An 18,845-nucleotide genomic window follows, 5' to 3' on the forward strand; every position below is an offset into this window, starting at 1 on the left:
CTGATTTCAAAAGAACTGAGTATTAGAAAAAGAGAGAAATGAGACTGTCCAGCTACTGCAGCATTTCAGTCTGCAAATAGGCTCTTCACTGATCTGAAACTGCAAACAGACAAGTCAAAGTGAGGGGAGGGAAGGCAAAAAGACTCTGAAGCAGATTTATATTTAGCATCAGGTTAGGTGGAGAGAAAAGGCTCAAGGACAATGGCAGATCTTTTCTTCCTTGAGCTAAACCCCCAATGTATTTTTGTGAAAGAAAGCAAGTCTTCTGCTTTTAACTGCAGCCCAAAACTGCATTATGGCTCCTGGGTGCTTTGATTTTTTTTCTTTACTTTCTAAATCTCAGCACACAGGCAGCTCCAGGGCTCAGGAGGCAAACCCTTAAAAGCAGGCCTGCAGAAGTGAAGAGATCAGTCAGTGCCTTGTCCCCGTGCTCCCGGAGCTCTCCCGCCCAGGCAGCGCAGATGAGATTTCACACCACCAGCCACGGCCTTTTTAAACAGCCTGAAAGATTCCAAACCCTCCAAGAGCAGGCAGAGCATTCCTTCTGACTGCAAAGAGAAACACTGAAATGTGCTTCAGTTCTTCACAAAGGTCATGGTAACCTTCAACGTTTTATCGAACCTCTTCCCCCCTCCCCAGCTCTATTATCTTTACTAATTTGTAATGTTCTTTACAAAATATACTGGAGTTTCTCAGAACACAAATCCCAATGTGAACATGATGCAAGCAATCTTTGCTTAGTTAATTTTTCCTAGGCTGTTTAAAGTTTCCAAAGTCCAGATGTTTTTCCAACTGTCTTCTCTGTCCCACGACTCTGAAAACATAGGTTCTTTAGAATTACCATTTTATATACATTTTCAACTTACTCTGTGCTTCTCAGTCCATTTTTTCCAAATAAATATACACATACTTTGGATTAAATGACTTGCTGCATTAGAAACATGACATTAGAAAGCTTTAGAAAGTATGTTCAGTGTATTTTGACAAATGCAGACGTGCTGAAAGCGTGACATGTTCCATGAAACAGTACAGAACTTTAAAACTCTGGAAAAAAATTCAGTTTCCTACTTGCAATGTCTATGGCTACACCTCCAACCTTGTACAATTAACAATCATGTACCATTAACCATTTTTTCCAAACCTCACCATTAAAATGTTATTGTGCATTTAACAGCATAGGAAAATGCCCAATAATCTTAATGAGAGCTTCTCAGGGAGCTAATTTTAACCCCCTGCTACCCAACCTAAAAACAGCAGGAAAAACATTGGGAGAACTGTTAATTTTTATCACCTTTACCCAAACATTGTCCAGCCAGATGCAGATGAACACATTTCAGAGAATTCTTTGCTCCAGATCACTGAACTCTTAAGCATTAAACCTTTGAGATGCATTTCAAACCTGCTATTTGACACCACTGGAGAAATAAAATCACTTTTCAGAGCTCATACAAAATTGAAGAGATCCCATTTAGAGTGTAAAACACGAAGTAGGAATGTGCTGCTTCTGCTAAACCAGATTTACCAACAGACTGCTTTGGTCAAGGATGCACCAGCTACAGGATTTCCTTTCACATCCCTGCACAGGATCTCTGATGAAGGCTGAGCTGAGATAGTATCAGTGATTTCTCATTACAAGCAAGTTGTCAAAAAAAGGATTGTGTTTTGTAGCTGTTTCACAGCTCAATCATCAGCAGTACCTGCACTGACAGAGCAGATATCCTTCCACAGCAGGAAAAAGGTAATGTAAAATAAACTGACTTTGTTATTCTAAAGCTTACAGAAATCCACCACAATTACCAATGAAAAACAGCACAGAATTTGGAACATACAAATCAGTGATAATTTGGCTCCAGAAGGGATTTCTGGAACTCACCTATGGTGCAGTTTGTGGTTATTTTTCTTCGCTTGGGGTTGTGCCGTAGCAATTCTAACTCTCTCTTGGTCGGCTCCCATGTTGAATACTTCTCTCCAATGCCTAAGCAGATAAAACAAAGTTTCAGGAAGTTCTTTAGTAAAAGGATTAGAAATTCTGTTCAAGTCAAAACTTTCAACGTGCTGTCCATTAGGTTAGATACAATTTATGCACAAGTTAAGGACACTGATTGCTTTTTATCCCTTCTCAAAAAATATGGTTTGAAAAGGTATCACGAAATTTTTGAACAAAGAAGAACTAACATAAGAAAACAAAGGTACTTCTTAACTTATAAAGAACAGCTAGGCCAATAAAATTCCCATTATTGGATTATAATCCTCCTTTAAGTTAAAAAAAAGAAATTCCAGCACAAGAATAAACTTGCTATTACTCAAAAATACATTTCTTTGTGCTCAGAGGAGGTTAAATGACACAACCAGCATTGATGAACTTGCCAAGTTATTTAATAAATCTAAACTGATCCAACTTAATGGACAGATAATCTTTAGAGAACAGCAGAATTTAATAATTCAATATACTGAACAGTTACTACATGTATCTGCTATTACACAGAATGACCTCTCCTTTTATTATTAATGAAGGATTAGACAAGTTTTAATTTTTGACATTCACTTTGTTGACATATCTAATGTTATCTAAAAATGAAATTAGTAGTAGGTTTAAACACCACCCCTCCCTCCACCAACCAGTCAAAACTCTCCAAATATTAAACTATCCTTTCTCATGAGCTAAAATCTGTCATTTTTCTTTTTGAAGACCAACACTGCATTTTCAGAAGATTTCTTTTGCTCAAAGGAAAGTGCAGTAGAAATGAGCCAGGTCAGTAGTATGGAGACCAGATTTTAGATCAGCACAGAGCTGTGTTCAGTGCAAACCTGATACAAGAAAAACACAACAGTGAAGACTCATGTGCTGACCAGCTCAATACTGCTGCAGCTTTCTATGTAGCACAGAAATTGCTGTGCAAGGTCAATCATTGTGAGTCACAAAGGCATCTTGGCATTAAAAATAAAGAATTATAAGATGGCAAGCAGTCTATTCTAAAACTGAGAATTAAAGTCAATTAAGAGTTATTTTTCACAGAATGCATGGAGCAGAAGCAGTGCTTTGCTACAGAAAATAAATTATAAATCATACATATGAAAAGGATAGTAGAAAAATATAGCTGGAGGCTTACACATTCTGCATAATATACATTAAATTTTAATAGCTCTTTGATCTTCATTTTCAGAAATAGCTATGCTTGTCAGAAACTACCCTCCCAAAAATGTTCAATTCATAGTTACTACTGACCCTCCAGGTTCTACTAACACAAGGTCTCATTTTTAGATTCTCAAGGACTAGAGAATTCTTATTTACACAAATACACCCATCTCTCACTTTATTTGATTCAACAACAGATTATGCAAGGAACTTAAGGGACAATACCAGAATCCCTTTCCTTTCCCTTTCCAAGGTTCAGCATCAAGCTACACACCCAGGAAAACAGAAAAGGCAGGGAAGGACTGAGACTGATGAGATAACACAGCTGCAATGCTTTGGACACACTGCACGTCTGCAGAGACCCTTTGGAGGTGCACAGATGGACACTTCACAGGGATGGAACATTGGCTTCCAACAGCTCTGGCACTGGATGTCTCCAGCAACCCTGCTCATATTTGTAATGCTCCCTTAGGAATTCATATAAATTCATTGGTAACACCTTGTTAGCAGCAGCAATTGCATTGTGCAGCTGTAAATTGCTGTGTTTGGGTTCACTACAGTTAAAACATGGCCAAACACAGCCAGTCAGTGTGATGAACCCTGAGAACAATTAAAAAATAACCCCTTGGATATGTTTAAGTCCTGGTTTAAGTCAAATACAACAAAATTCATACCTGGAAACACATGTGCACTTTAGGCATGCAATAGCTCCACATATATCAGCAGCACTATTAATATATATTTATATATCTAAATATAATTATATAGTTTAAATACTGTAGAGGATGGGACTACAGCATGTCACAAGAGCAACTCTAAGTAAGGTCAAACATGACAGACTGGATTACTTGTAAAGATTCTGGGTGAATGAAATATTTGTTCAATTTAAAAGAAATGAAAGGAAACAAAACACCATGTGCAATTAATGCCACAAACAGAGCAAACCAGACAGAAAACATTCTTGCAGAAGCCTTTCATTAGAAGGAGCACAAGTTAAGTCAGACACAGAAATTAAAATTTGTTCCATTCCAGCTATATAACTTAGCAGGAATGCTGAGGTTATGTTACTCTTGAAAATTTGGAAAAGGCAAAGCCATTTATTAGGAATGGTTTGATGTTTAAAAATGAAAAACTACAACAAAAAAATAACCAAGAGACAAAGAAGGAAAGAGGTTTAATAAAAAGGTTTTATAACACTCACAAGCATGCCAAAAACTCCAATATAAACTACCTTAAACAAAGATTTGCAAACCATGCACAGGTCACCATTTACAATTAAAGGAAAGTAGTGTTAGAAAGTGAAAATTAGTAATTTAAAAAATGCTGCTATAAAATAGTCAGAGATTCAAGTCAGCATGTGAAATCTCCATCTAAGAAATTATTTTATTGGGTGAGATACTCAAATTGGCATTTCTCAGAGAATTCATCAGGGGCATAGGGATGAGTGAAGGAAAAGGCAATGAAGGCTCAGCTTTATAAAAGTCACAATTTTTCAATCATTGTTTACTTTGCTAAACTTCAGCAAATTGCAACTTTTCCTCTCCCAAAAATTCAGACATTAATTAGAACAAAGGGCCCTGTGTATTCTCACCTCCCCTGTTATTAATTTTCAATACTAAAGGAAAAAATTACTGGCCAAGTTGCAACATTCAGAGTTACATCAGATAACCCTGAACTACAGCTGGACTGGAGAACTCAGCACACTGGGAGTTAATACTACGGGAGTATGAAATGAATCTCATGATATTTGGGGGTTTTCTTAAAGTTGTTTTTTTCTCCAGGCATCATGTTGTTATGTGAGCATCTATTAAAGTATAAACTAACAACCTTCAAGCACTGTGGAGACAAATTTGAACATTTCTGCATTTACCCTTCAGTTTTTAAGCCAATCAGTTTCTGCAGACTGGATTCACTTCTGAAGTTCCTGAAGTTGGCAACAAGATCTGAGGTAAATTAACACTGTGGTAGCAATATAAACCCAAGACACTGACTCTGGGGTTTGTGCTCCTCTTGACATTCAGTTTGGAGCAAGAAGGGATCTTTGAGATGACAAGAGGGAGGGAGCACAGAGATTGGAACAACAGAGAGAGAAGGAAAAAAACCCATAGTTCTCCATTATTTTCTCCCATGTACATCTCTCATTCCTTACATAAATTTTTGAGGACATATGTGGTTTCATAATAAAAAGACGTAAAAGACGTAAAAACCTATGCCATGACTTTAAAGAAAAAAAAAGTCTACATTGCAGACTCCAGTAATTTGAAGTGTTGTTGTCTCTTCCTTGATTTGCCATCTTCACTGGTCACTACAGATTAGTTCTCCAGGGACAGAAGATGGAATGTGCAGATTCACACAAATATGCATTTGTTATATATATATATATATATTTAATGTGCCATTCAATAGTCATTTAATCAGTACAAAGGATTCCTGCCTCACAGTTCCTCTGGGTGATTCTTTGACCTTCTCTACACAACTCTGTGGTCCAAGATGACCAATGGAACAATCTTGTAGCTGTAATTCCCTGGAATATAAACTACAGCAGGCTGATGTCCATGGCAGGACAAAGTGGCTGCATCTCAGTCCACAAGGCATAAGTGTATCAATTGATAACTAAGAAATTACTCTTTAAATCTGCATATTTAAAAGTAAGAAACTGAGGGAGGTTTCCTCTTCTATGGAATAATGAAGATCTGTTGTTGCAGCTGATTCATTTGGTGGCCCAAACACAGACTGAAGGAGTTTCCAGAATAGGTGCAGAGCTTGGATGAAAGGTTTTTTAATCTATTCCCATTCTGTCTTGCTTTGAAAACCAGTGCTTTGTATTAAAAGATTTTAAGGTGTATTTCCTTGTTCTAGGACTCACTATCCTCCTTTCCCCTGACTCCCTTCCCTCAAAGAGGGAACGAGCAGGAAGCAGACTGGGATCTGGAGTAGGAACCAAGTGAAGGCAGCTATCTTCCGAGCCAGCAGAAAAGCTCTCGTTAATACGATGTTAGCTGCTATTTTTAAAATTGGGAATGAGGTTAAGAATGGTTTGAAGTCATATCAGCCCTGACTAAGGCTGTCACATTGAAACAGGATGCCATGGATTCCAGAAGAGACATTACTAGACAGAAGTCATCTGTCTTCAAATACAGACTTTCCCACTTTAAGAAAACGTACCCCCCAGAGGCCACTGGAAATGGAAGATGACAAGCTTTTAAAACTGATGCTTACAAACTACTCAGTTTAGAATAAATGATATTTCCTTTCCAAACAAAAAAAAACCAAAACAAAAACAAAACAGGAAAAAAAAAAAAAAAAAAACAGAGAGAAAAGGTTTGTTTTGGAGGAATTCTACCAAGGAAAGAGCATATGAAATCAAGTCTGCTGCAATTATTCAATCACTGGAACATATCCAAACAAGAGGAAAACGATTTGCACGATAAAACTGGCATTCTTAGCTGTGATTCATGTCTAGAATGGCAGGATAATCAGCAAAGGGACGCTTGTTAGTGAGGTGCGTCGCCAGCCCACGCCTCTTACCTGTCATTGTACACTGGTAGTGAGAAACCACTGTTGGGGTGAAGGCTAAAAAAGAAAAAATTAGGGAAAGCAAACTGAATAAAACAAATGTGTGTACATATATTTGTGTGTAAATATTTCTACATAGATACTGTGCGTGTACCCTGAAAGCACAGGTGTGTAAGTAAGCTGGAATGATCTATTTCAAAAAAAAGTTAAAAAAAAAAAAAATCACACACAAGGGTGGCATTTCATGTGAGGGGAACAGATTTATTGCCTGTACCACGTAAATAAGCCTAAAGGAGCAGACTGTTACATTCTCTACCTAATACAGATCTAACTTTTGATATGCAAGTTTTTTGCAGGATTAATGTTAGATATTTCTGTATTTTTTTTGCAATTAAAGATAAAATATTTTTGCTACAATTAGGTGTGGTGCATGTGTTAAACCCACAGTCTGACTCCTGGAAAGGAAGAACATCTCTCTCCCATTGCCTGCACTACTCTCTCTAAAGAGTTCTTTCTTCCCCTCAGTGTTTTTTTTTTTGCCACTGAACAAATGGGAGGGACAGGTATGATTAAAAACAGAAACAAGAAATTCAGGCAGGAAAACCAAACCTTGTAATTTCCAAGCTTTTCGTTGTTCTTCTTTGGCAATTTGTTCCATGTCTTTGTCGTATATGTAATCTTGACACATAAAGCAGTATATACCCCCATACAAAAGGTCTATGGCTGCAAAACAGAAGGGAAGTTGGGGAGGAGGAAAAAAGATGTGAGTTCATAAACCAGAAGGCATTTTAAAGCAGGCTTCCAAGTCAGGCACTTCTTCTTCCAAGCAGTCCACAAAAGAAGAAAAATCTGTACCTTAGAATCTGGAAGGGAAAAAAACAAAAAAAAAAGAGAAAAAGCCAGACATTTTTCCAGTTTCAGTGCGAGTTATTCAGTTGCTTCTGGCACAGCAAAAAACTGCACAGGACAACAAAGCATCAGCTGCCTTCAGGCTGTTTGTAACCCACAATTTACCTTTCAAACACCTGAGTTACCAAGAGGCATCAGGACAGTGACTGACTACAACACACACAGAACCAGCCCTGTAAGAGTTGATATATGAGTCTGAACTGTCTGTTTTTAAGACTTCAGCCATTTCTCTTCAAGGCCATTAAAATAATTAGGAAGGATCTACTTAAAATACAGATGAAGGCTCCAACAGAAGACAGCACAGCAAATTCAAAGCTATTTCTCCAGGGGAAAGGTTTTCCAGGGTAGTTTATGCCACAGGTTACTTCTGTCTCAATTTTTCATTTCACACACCCTTTCAGAATAAACAAATGAACACTGACCAATGTTAAAAATATTTTTCTTGCACAACCTTAAACAAAAGAAAGCCAAGAAACAAAATAAATACCTAACTGAGAAATGTCATTTTACTCCAACATATACCATGGAAAAAGTGCAAAGTAATCATAGTAAACTGCTGATTTTCAATACATAGATATTAAAAAAGCCACAATCACAGGAAAGTTAACAATCTGTGAGCACTAACAAATCTTACTAAAACACAATCTGCACCAGCAAACAGCTAAGAAATACATCATCCTTCTCCCTCAAGTGTAGAGCTTTCATTTATTTTGTTTTTTAATTCCTTTTATTTCCAGATAATAGCACTATTAGAATAGTCTTACTGCAATGGGAACTTGTTTTAAACCCAGGAAACCATTACCACATTAGGCAGCCTGCAAGAAACAGCATGGAATTACTCTGAAGTGCTCCATAAGCCAAACCACATGCCATGCAGCAGGAATTCTGCCATGGATCTCAGCAGGCAAACACAGGTGAAGTCTCTGTGCTGCCTTGGCAGTGGGGCAGTGCTTGTGGTGAGGGTTTTTGGTAAAGTTCCTTTCTAACCCCATCTCCTCCATCCTTCTCAGCCTCTACCCCCATACAACCTGCTGTCCCTCTTCTTTAGTCTGCTGCAAGCTGGTGTTTTTCCTCTTGCCTCTCTTTTAAAATCACCTTTTCAATGATTATGTCAACTGTTTGTTATTTCTCCTATTATTCAATAATCCCCAATTACTTTAAACAGTTTTCATCTTGCTGATGTGCTCCATTCTTCTGTTTTGCTTCTTTGGACCACTGAGTTTGTGGAAGAGGATAAGGACTGTTACCTCATGTAAAGTCACAAATTCAGGATTTTCATTACCTTGTGCAATGTCCCAACACCAGAATATTTCACCCTGATGCTCAGAGGACTGAATAAACTCCTTTAGCAGAAAACTCCAAAAGGAGACAAGACTGAGCTGTGGTGGAGGATCAGTAATGAAACGCTATGCAACTGCAGGGGTGGTATACCACAACTTACAGAGTATTAGAGTTCTACAATATTTACTCCACTACTTATTGCATTACCACTTCTGCAGAGTTTTCTACAAAAAAAGCTGCAGAAAATCCAAAATATTGGTGTAAAAACACAACCCCAAATATTATTCTCCACATACTTTTAAAACATCCCACCAAGAGGCCCCTAAGTAACAGAACAGGGCTGGCAGAATACTGAATAAGAAGGACTCTGTGGGCACTAATAGTTCTAATTTACCATCAGAACATGTAGGCATAGCTGTGCTCAGAGGATTCCTTACTTTTCCTTTCCTCCTGGATTGACATGCCTGAGCAATGAAATAGAGATGTCAAGATCTAAACCAACAAGAGAGCAGAAGGAATTTCTGGTGTAAAGGATCAGAAAGTTTCACAGAAACACTGGTGGAGTTAAAGCTGTAATTGTCCAGCACCTGATTAAGGACTCTTGAGGAAATATCCTCTCTCCAACACACTTATGGGAACAATGCAGTTGTACATTTGCCAACACTTCCAAAGTCTTTTTAATGACTGCAGGGGGTTTTGGACAAATTACCTCAAGCACCGGTGCCAAGGCAGCCTCACAGGCCTGGCCACAGCACGGAGCAAGGGCAGGAGTTTCTCATGGAACCCAAACACGGCTGCTCAGGAAAAGAGCCCACTAGGAAAGTTTGGGAGTTAATTGCTTCAGGTTAATGTAATTTGATTTTTTTTTTCCCCTTGAAATACACTTAAACTTATGCTGGTTGTCTTGAGGTGAAGAAGAACAGAGGAAGCACTGAAGGGACTGTTTTACAGGCAGAAACTCTACCCAAGCAAGCAATTCCTCAGCACTGACTGAAGTTACCACACGCCAAGGACGAAGTCCACACAAAACTTTCTCCCTCAAAGGACTGGGGGCAATGAGACATATTGCACCTCTTTCTTAGGCTAAACCTTTTTTGTTTTAAACTAAAGTGCCATGAAGCTCTATCCCAAACTGAAACACCTGGCCAGAAAATTCCATAAAAAACACGACAGTAAAGCATGAGAATGCACACGTAGCAAACTTCAGCACTGGTATTTGTGTTGGTATTTTAGATCACAAAACTAACAAAAAGGCCTCAAATTCATAAAAAGTTTGGGAACTACCAACCTAGGAATAATGCCCAGGTGTTTTGGATTAACCCACTGCCAAGTCTACCAGGATGACCCACATTCCTCACAATGAACATCTCTTTTAGGAAGCTCCTGTGGAATGGCTGCTACTCCCAACTTCCAGGATCTGCATTTCCTAAAACTACTCCAACCCTTCTCTCAGGAAGGTACAGAGGGATGAAATCAGTGAACTTCAGTTTTAGCTTAATACACATGGCAGAATTTATTACCCTTGGAAAATAAAATATACAGCAAGTAGAAATCTACCTTTTTTCACAAGGAAGAACAAAAAGCAATTTAAAAGAATCACAATGTCATTTTATTAAATTCGATCAATCTACATTCCTGGTTGAGGAATTCAAAGTACCTGCTTGGTGATCACAGGCAGAGCAATTTAAGAATGAAAAGACCTCCTGGAATGTAACATTTTTCTCTGCTTTTATACCTTCTGTCCTGACAACAAGCTTCCCTTCCTTTAAAGTCTGATCTCCTTGGACTCCTTTACATATAAAATTATAAGCAGCTGCAACCCAGGAGAGGAATGAAAATATATTTTATTTTTCATTTAAAAATAAAACTATCAGCCTGGAGAAACAAGAAGGCAGCACAGAAGATCATGCAGGAACAACAACAACTTTATCTATGGTGCAAGGAACACTAAGTTTTAAAAAACAACAGCTCTGGAGTGCAAGTTTAAAATCTGGCAGCAAAAAGTCTTCAAACTGTATCTGGGAGCCAAGTAAAGTGTTTTAGTTAAGCCCAAGTGCTTTATTTTTCCAACTATATCCACTGATGTCCTTGTGAAAATGTTAGAGACCAGTCAGGATGGGAATACAACAAAAGCAGGGAAGTGTGCCACATCCAGAGTGTACACATCTCATCAAGGTAAAAAACCGTGGATGTTCAGTGTTTGAAAGATGCAGGTGAAAAGAACTGACTTTGCTCAGTGGGAATGGGATTTTACCATAATATATGGAAAGAAATATGGAACTTTACCATAATATTTGATACCATTTATCAGATAGGAGACATTTGTGAATCATGTTGTGGTATCATCTCCCTTGGATCACTGGGTGCACTCAAGTAGAAAATAAAAACCTCCAGCAGCAACTCAGAGTTCAGGTCAGTTTTTACCTGTACTGAAACTAATTCCATTGTGAATTTCTGTGACTCAGTCTTGCCATATCATCAACCTCAAATCAACACTGTCTGTTGCATTTCCTTCAACTTCTGTAACAAAAGAAGCCAAATTTGCAATTCTTCCAGACCATTTTAAGCCAACATCCAAAGCTAATTCATGCTGCCTGATTTCTCACCTTGAGTGTTAATCATTAAACTCATTCCAGGTAATTGGCTCAGGTTCCCAAGAAGTGATTTGTTAAACTTCAGCCAGTTCTCCACTGCAGCTTGTGTCTGATCTATCAGCACAAAGCAGGCATCTGATTGCCTTCCTCCTGATTTCCTGGCACCTGGAACCTGCACCACAGCTCACAATTCCTGAACTGGTAAGAAGGGAGGAAAAGAGGTGGAAAAGGGACTACTCCTGCTAAATTCTGATCCAGCCATTGAGAACTCCAGGTATTTACTGTCAGGGTAAAAAAAAAAAAAACCAAAAGCGAACCCCAAACTTCCTTCTGTTGCCAAAATCTTTTAATCCACATTAAAAACTACAGTCATAGTCAAGCACTATCCTTCCCTCTCACATTCAGTATCTTCTAATACTCAAGGCAGAACTATTCCATTAGTGCTGCTTTTACTTCTTTTTTCAAACCAGGAGCCAACAGGTGGGAAATGTTTTTGTGGATCTGAAGTCTTCAAGATGCCTATTGGCCCCATATGGATCTAGAATTCGAATGTTTAAATTCATTTTGCCTACAATCCAAACATGGCAAGCACCCAATATTATCCTGCAAACCACTTAACACCAGGAGCCAAATGGGTTGTACTGTACAGGAGCCCTGTGCTGTACACTCTGTGATGGTTTAGAATATCATCCTACAACTCCATATGAATCCAAGCCAGGAAAGATAAGATGAAGAAAAAAATGTCCTGGTGTCCCTATGGAATCTAGATAGAAAATGTGCTTTTAACTGTTAATTTACAGGAACCACAGTGTGTCAAAGCATTTTATGTTAAGTTGTTATGAGTGGAATATTAATTCCAGCTCCTTGACCCCATTCAGAAATACATGGATTGTAAGCCCTATAGCAGTGGGTTTTTCTGCAGCTACAGTGTGTGGGCATTAAAAAAACAACAACAGAAAATATTCACTCAGAAAGAACACTAAAACTTCATTTGGTGTCTGCCCAGGAATTTTCAGTCCCAGTCAGAAAACTGATATATTAATCACTGCTGCAGTTTTGAGATGAGCTTTATAGTACCAACCTCTCTTCTCTTTTAGAGCTACTGTTCACAGACATCTTCCTGCTTCTGCTACTCTGGGACTAAGTTATTGTGTATTTTCCTTCACTGAGCAGCTGTAGAAAAGATAAGGAAGAGACCATCAATTTTTACAAGGATAGAATCCACCAGCAGATTCCCCAGGTGCTGAACCTGATTTGGAAGGATTATTTAGGAAGATGACAGAGTATGTTGATGGCACACATTCATTTAGGATAATCAAAATAGCTCCAGAAGGATTTCAGGTTACTTAGCAAATAGGCAATAGCACCAAGAGTAAAACTCCACCCACTAAAGGGGCAGACACCAATTAGAAAAGAAGTCTTGGAGTCCCTGAATTTAACTCCCAAGTAAAAATATCAGCTCTGTGTTGAACAGCAGGTTAAGAAGCACAAACTAGAAATCATGGAAGTATTAACTAAGAATGCAAGTCATTAGCACAGCAAACTTCTTAATCCAAAGGGCTGGCACCAGAAATGGACACATTAGAACTGTGAAGTATGATGGTGATATTGAGAATCATACAAAAGTTTCAATAAGAAAAGGTAAAAATTGTTCAGATTCTTAGAGGTGGGGAAAAGGAAATATCTGACAGGATCAAAACCAGGAAAAATCCCAGAGGAGCTCAGTAAGGACTTTGCTCTCAGCATTTCACAACTCCTGACAAAAGACACACAGAGCCCAGGGGGAGTATCAGACTGTCCTGGAGGCTGACTGAGAGGGACTGAGCAATGCAGAGATAAAAAAAGCAGCTCCTGGAGCTGGATCTTACCTCACCTACCCATCACCCACATCCACAACTCACAGAACACATTAAATTAAGTCCAGCATTATTAATATACATTGAACAGGAGGCAGATCCAAGAGCACAGGAACCCCTGTAAAGTCAGATTGTGAGTGCCTAATTCATATGGCTCAGGCAGGCAGAGATGGGAAGGGATGTATTTAAAACCACTCTGGAATGTGATGCTGGAGCCTCCTGAAATACAGCAGAGAGCTGCAAACACATCCCTGCCATGCTCAGACAGCTGTTACAGCTGAAATCCATGGTATTTCTTACAACTGTGATTAAGTGTGCAGCTCCTGCCTGTCTCCATGGAGACTGATGTTGGCTCAGCAAAAAGTCACCAAGTGCTTTAAAAGAATTCCTCTTCGTTTGGAAATTTCAAAGCACTTAACTTGTTTTTGCCTATCAGATGTTATTTTCCCAACTAAAACTGCAGCAGGAAAAGCAACCAAAAGCACTAGTAAAACTACAAAAATATTTTCAAAGCTCATTTCACATGCAGCTGGAAATTAAACACCAAAATATACATTTAAAAAATGGAAAGAAAGGAATCTCCAAAACTAGAAATCAAGCAGTCATTTGCACAATCTTCACATTATGTTTATTTGTGCACCAAGTAATTTATATTTAGCTGCAGAAGAATCCTTTTTGGGATTATTCAGTAAAGTATTTTGTGCTTTGGCTTAATTAACTCTTGCCCTTTTTATCTAAAGGCTATTCCTTTTGGGACATACCTTTTCTGACACAGCCTTAATTGTCTAACACCAGGACAATAACCACAACAGTCCCTAAGCAAGAGCATTTTTAAGAATCTCCCTCCTCCACAATCCAGTTTTGGTTTTCCTTTAAGGAAACACAAGCTAATTCACTACAGCAGACAACAGCAAATTCTGTCTTGCAGAAAAAATAACTTGAATTTAAGCTTCCCAAATACATAAACAGCAGCTGAGAATGTGTGCAATTATAAAGCTTTTTTAAAAGGTTCTCCATAAATATGGTGAGTTTAGTGGTAAAAATATTACAGTGTTTACAGAGTGTCCACAGATAAACAGGTAAATACTGCTGACAGTCTCAATTTAGCACAGTATTTTTTAAACCTTAAATGTGGCCATAAACTAGTATTAGCACAAAAGGTTGTTTTATCTACCTATATATATACACACCCACACACCCCTTTTACCAGAAATTCTTCACGTTTACCTCAAATAATTTGCACTTCCACACTGGTAGAGATTCCAAAAAAAATTCAGCTAATGAATTGACTTGAAAAGCTCTTTGAGATCACACTCTGCAAAAAGCAATGAAAAACGTTACCCAGGGTTGGGTTGGTATTTTCAGTTTCCAAAGAATGGCTGAGGGTGGTAGGGACCTCTGAGGTCCCCTTGTGCAGCCCCTGCTCCAGCAGGGCCACCCAGCACATCCAGGCTGCCCAGGCCCATGGCCAGAGAGATTCTGAATAAATCTGGGGATGGACCCTCCACAACCTCTCAGGGCAGCTTGTTCCAGGCCCTGGTCACCCTCACAGTTTGTGATAACCAGACACAGCTTCCTGTACTGCACTTTGTCCTGCTTGCCTCCTGGACACCACAGGAAAGAGCCCAGGACACTTTTAACCCCTCTTTCAGGTATTTGTACCCATTCATGAGGTTCTCCTGAGCCTCTCCTGTGAGCTGAGCAGTCCCAGGGCTCTCAGCCACACCATGATGGAATTTTCAGTACTATTTTCCAGTATTCTGTTTTTCAAGACATTTACAAGCTTAAACTATACCACTACTGAGCCTCATCTTTTTTCTTTCCTGACACATATGGAGGAAGAAACTATAACGATCTGCTGGTTTAAATAATCTTTTCCATAAATAGTAAACTTACACACCCATTTCTTAAGCACAGGAGTACACAGCTCTGTTGGCCTTCTGGAGCTTCTCTGTCTTCATGGAAAATAAAGTTTGTTCCATAAGCACTTAAGGATAAATTAAATTAGGAATGGTGGCCACGCTGGTCAAGAGGAAATTTATGCCATGAAATAATGCCTTTTTTTTCCTGTTCCTTACATAACTCCACCAAGAATGTATTTTAATTTGGAGAAAAATTATATATTCATCCATTTTAAAACAGAATTTTAATATGGATGAGGATTTTGCATTATAACTCAATAATGTTCTGAACTATAAGCAATAGGTAATTTGAAACAAAACCAAAGGCTTTTGGCTTTGAACATGAAATAGCACCAAAGATGACAGAACAGAACTTGTTGGCCTTGAAACCAGCATTTTATGAGACTGTTGAGGGAAAGGTAATCCATATGAATTAAAGTGTTTTGTTACTACTTAGGTTACTGACCCCAATAGAAACAAGAAGCCAACACAGAAAAATGAAGGAACTCCCCCCGCCTCCTAACTTCAGCAGTTTAAATAATTCTGATTGCTACTTGATTAGCCTTCTTTGTGATAGAAATGATGGGTGTTTTCCTCAGCAATAAAAGAAGTGAGCATGACCTCCTGAAAAAAAAAGTTTACTGAAATAAATGTTCTAGTTCCAGGCATCAAACCCACCACTTTTAACACTTAAAAAAAAAAAATAAACCAAAACTCTGCCTCCTCACATTTTTATATATGACATTAATTCATAAATACCAAGCCACTAAAGAAATTTTAAGCTGTGAAGATAAACTTAACAGTGATGCAATGGAAGTTTAAGCACCAAGTTTAGAATAATACCACTAAACTAACCCAAACCCCAAATAAAATTAATCTCTCTGCCTAATGAGGTAAGTACAAGGAAAGATCACTTTGCTGGCCTGGAATGGAGAGGGATAACAGCGAGGATGATGAGCAGCACGGGGATGGGAACTCACCTAAATTGTGTCGCTTTGTCTTGGCGTGCTCGTGAATATGTTTCTTTGTGAAACAGCCAAAGAAGACACAGTAGAGGCAAGAGTGGAGTCTGTTCAGGTGGGCACCACACATATGACAAATGCACGACTTTGCCTGAAACAGCAACACAGACACAGATTGTGAGTGCCAGGAGCATCCCCCAGCCCAGGCACAGCTCTCACGGCCACCCCTTCCCTTCCACTCTGGAATGCTGCAAACAGCAGGGAAATTGTTCTGTCCTCATGTGCAAAACCAGCAGCTGCACATGACACAGGAAACTCCTCTATTTGTCCAAGAGCTTTGCAAGTCCAGTCAGGGAGCAGCTCTCATGATTCAGGTGAACAGCAGAGCCCAGGGAAAGGAGCTGCCCAGCAGGGAGGTTAAGGGGGGAAGAGGCAGGAGTTGGGGTGGTGGGACCATGGCAGGAACTCTGCTTTTTTACACCACCAACCTCTCCTTGATGCTCTCAAGAGCTGTAACATAACTTGAACATTAAAATGTGTGGGGGTATTTGATATTTCATTTCTCTGCTATAAGATTCTGCCAGATTCCTTCATTAGATTCTTCTGCATTAGTCCAAAGCACAGTGGCAGAGTATCAAATCCATACCAGCCAGAGTTACAGAAGTTGCCTCTGCCATTCTGAGACTGGCTTTGGACCAGGAGCTGAAAGCAATGAAAGTTCCCCAAAACTACCCAGAATGGGCAGGAGGAAAGCTGCCCTGATTCATTGGAAATTAATAAGCACACACCCCTGATACAACAGTCAATGATAGCAATATATTTTGACAAGTGAGTCCTAAGGACTAAAAAAGTCACTGGAAGGTTTAATAGACTTTTTAACTCTTAATCGTATTTGAAGCACTCTAAGCCAACAGCATCCAAACTCATCTCTTAGCATTAAACTAAAGTACTTCAATAATTTTTTTTAATTTATCTGTTTAATAAGAGACTTAAGAGAGTTTTGAGAGTAAGTCTTTCACTCAACCACATTGAAAGCAATTTAGGTTCAATACCATGTGACTGGAAGTTACATACAGGAGAAATTCCTTGCAGTAAATTCACTTTTCATCTCAGAACTACATTCAGACCTATGTATGAGGGCAACTGAAATTCTGTAACAGCTTAGAACTACAAAGAACACTTAGAGGTATGTCTGATTTTACAGCCTAATCTGAAAACTATTTCTTTGCTTGTCAATATAGAAAGTCCCTTTTCTCTTCATACTAAAAAAAATAAGAATTGGGATTACTAAAATCCTAAGATATCATCTAACCCAGGCAGTGCATTTCATCAAAAACAACCCACAAAATTCTTCAGTAATATTTGCCCAGTCTGCCACGACTTAAAATTGCTGCTGAATAAATGATGCACAATCTTGTTCTCTAGTCTGGCATTTTTCTCTCAGAATACTTTTGGCTTTTTAAAAAAAAATCATCAAAGCAGCTTGCAATATGTTCCACCATGTAATTTATTTTCAAGCTCCTACAAATTAAGACTTAAATTCTGAATCTCACATGTTGTGTATTCAAAGTTATCATAAGTTGTTAGGGGAAAATGTTGAATCGAACTCCACACACCTACAGAAAGAAATATTTTAAAGTTGGGCCAAAAAAAATTCACCACCACCAGCACAATTTCCATCTTTAGAAAAATGCTGCAGAACTGTCAAACTGTTGCCTAACGGCCGCTCGTTGGCTGCAGAAGCTAAATAGGATCAGCCTATCTGTTAAGATTGCTGCTATGACAACAACTCCAGCAAGCAGCTATTTTACTGAGCCAGCTAAAAATAAATCTTTTAGCATTAAATGTATTGTAAACACATGACATAACAAGCATGTAAAAGTTGGTCATTTTAGGCTAAAAGGCAGAAAGTTTGTACTTTAAAGAGTTTTTATTGCAATGGAAATTAAGAGAATTGAAGAATGTATAAGGAATTTAGTGATAAGTTGAAAGAGTAGTTCAATGACCTCTTGAGAGGAAGCTATTTATCCATATGCTCTATTTGTTCAGTATAGCTCAAGGTGGCTTTTCAAAAGTTGTAAGAAAACAAGGTTAAAAGAGAGAGTGAGGAAAGAAATCAATATCAAAAACCATAGTGGCTATTCTTAACCAGATTAGCTGTCTCCTTGTCATCTGTCTGTGCTTTTAAACAATTTGCTAAGTTAAAACAAAGCTGCCACTCTCCTACCCCACCCCAAATAATCAAATTACTTTGTTTCATAATACTCCCACCCTGCTCACATCTCTTGAGGCTACAGTCTTAAGATGAAACAGAATACTGCAAATGAGTAATGAGAAGCAGTTGGATCCATACAGTCACCAGCTTGTTTTAAAACAGCATTCAACTTTTAAAAAAGGCAAGTTAGGTCTTGCTTATGGCTGGATACTTCAGGGAACTCAACCAGGATTTCAGCTACAGAATCAACCTGTCACTCCTCCTCCCCCAAGATACAGGAACATCCCTTGGTTACCCAAGAGTTTTCCCCTTCCTTCACACTCTCTCCCACTGTTATCCTGCTTCCTTCCTGTATTATCCTCACCCTCATCTCTCCAGCTTTCACCCCATCATCCACAATCCCTCATCTTCATGTCCCCAGCCACTCTTCCTTCAATTCACACTAAACCTTGGTCTGTCCCCCTTATTCTTGCTC

At 38.8% G+C, this 18,845-nt stretch overlaps 1 protein-coding gene across 2 annotated transcripts in view; it reads right to left on the reverse strand.

The window, feature by feature from the left end:
• The window catches only part of USP22 (ubiquitin specific peptidase 22), an 88,838-nt gene that overhangs the window by 40,575 nt on the left and 29,418 nt on the right, over window positions 1-18,845 (reverse strand). Inside the window, exons 2-5 of one of the 2 annotated variants that reach the window (XM_071443870.1) lie at window positions 16,174-16,306; window positions 7,262-7,375; window positions 6,665-6,709; window positions 1,874-1,975 (exon numbers count right to left, since the gene is read on the reverse strand). In XM_071443870.1, coding sequence (XP_071299971.1) covers window positions 1,874-1,975; window positions 6,665-6,709; window positions 7,262-7,375; window positions 16,174-16,306 — 394 coding nt within the window. The remainder of the gene's footprint in view (window positions 1-1,873; window positions 1,976-6,664; window positions 6,710-7,261; window positions 7,376-16,173; window positions 16,307-18,845) is intronic. The other variant, XM_071443871.1, reaches the window with a different exon arrangement.

This window comes from Agelaius tricolor, unplaced genomic scaffold (assembly GCF_023055355.1).
Source record: "Agelaius tricolor isolate 1412-34295 unplaced genomic scaffold, bAgeTri1.0.p SCAF_19, whole genome shotgun sequence".
Taxonomy (NCBI): domain Eukaryota; kingdom Metazoa; phylum Chordata; class Aves; order Passeriformes; family Icteridae; genus Agelaius; species Agelaius tricolor.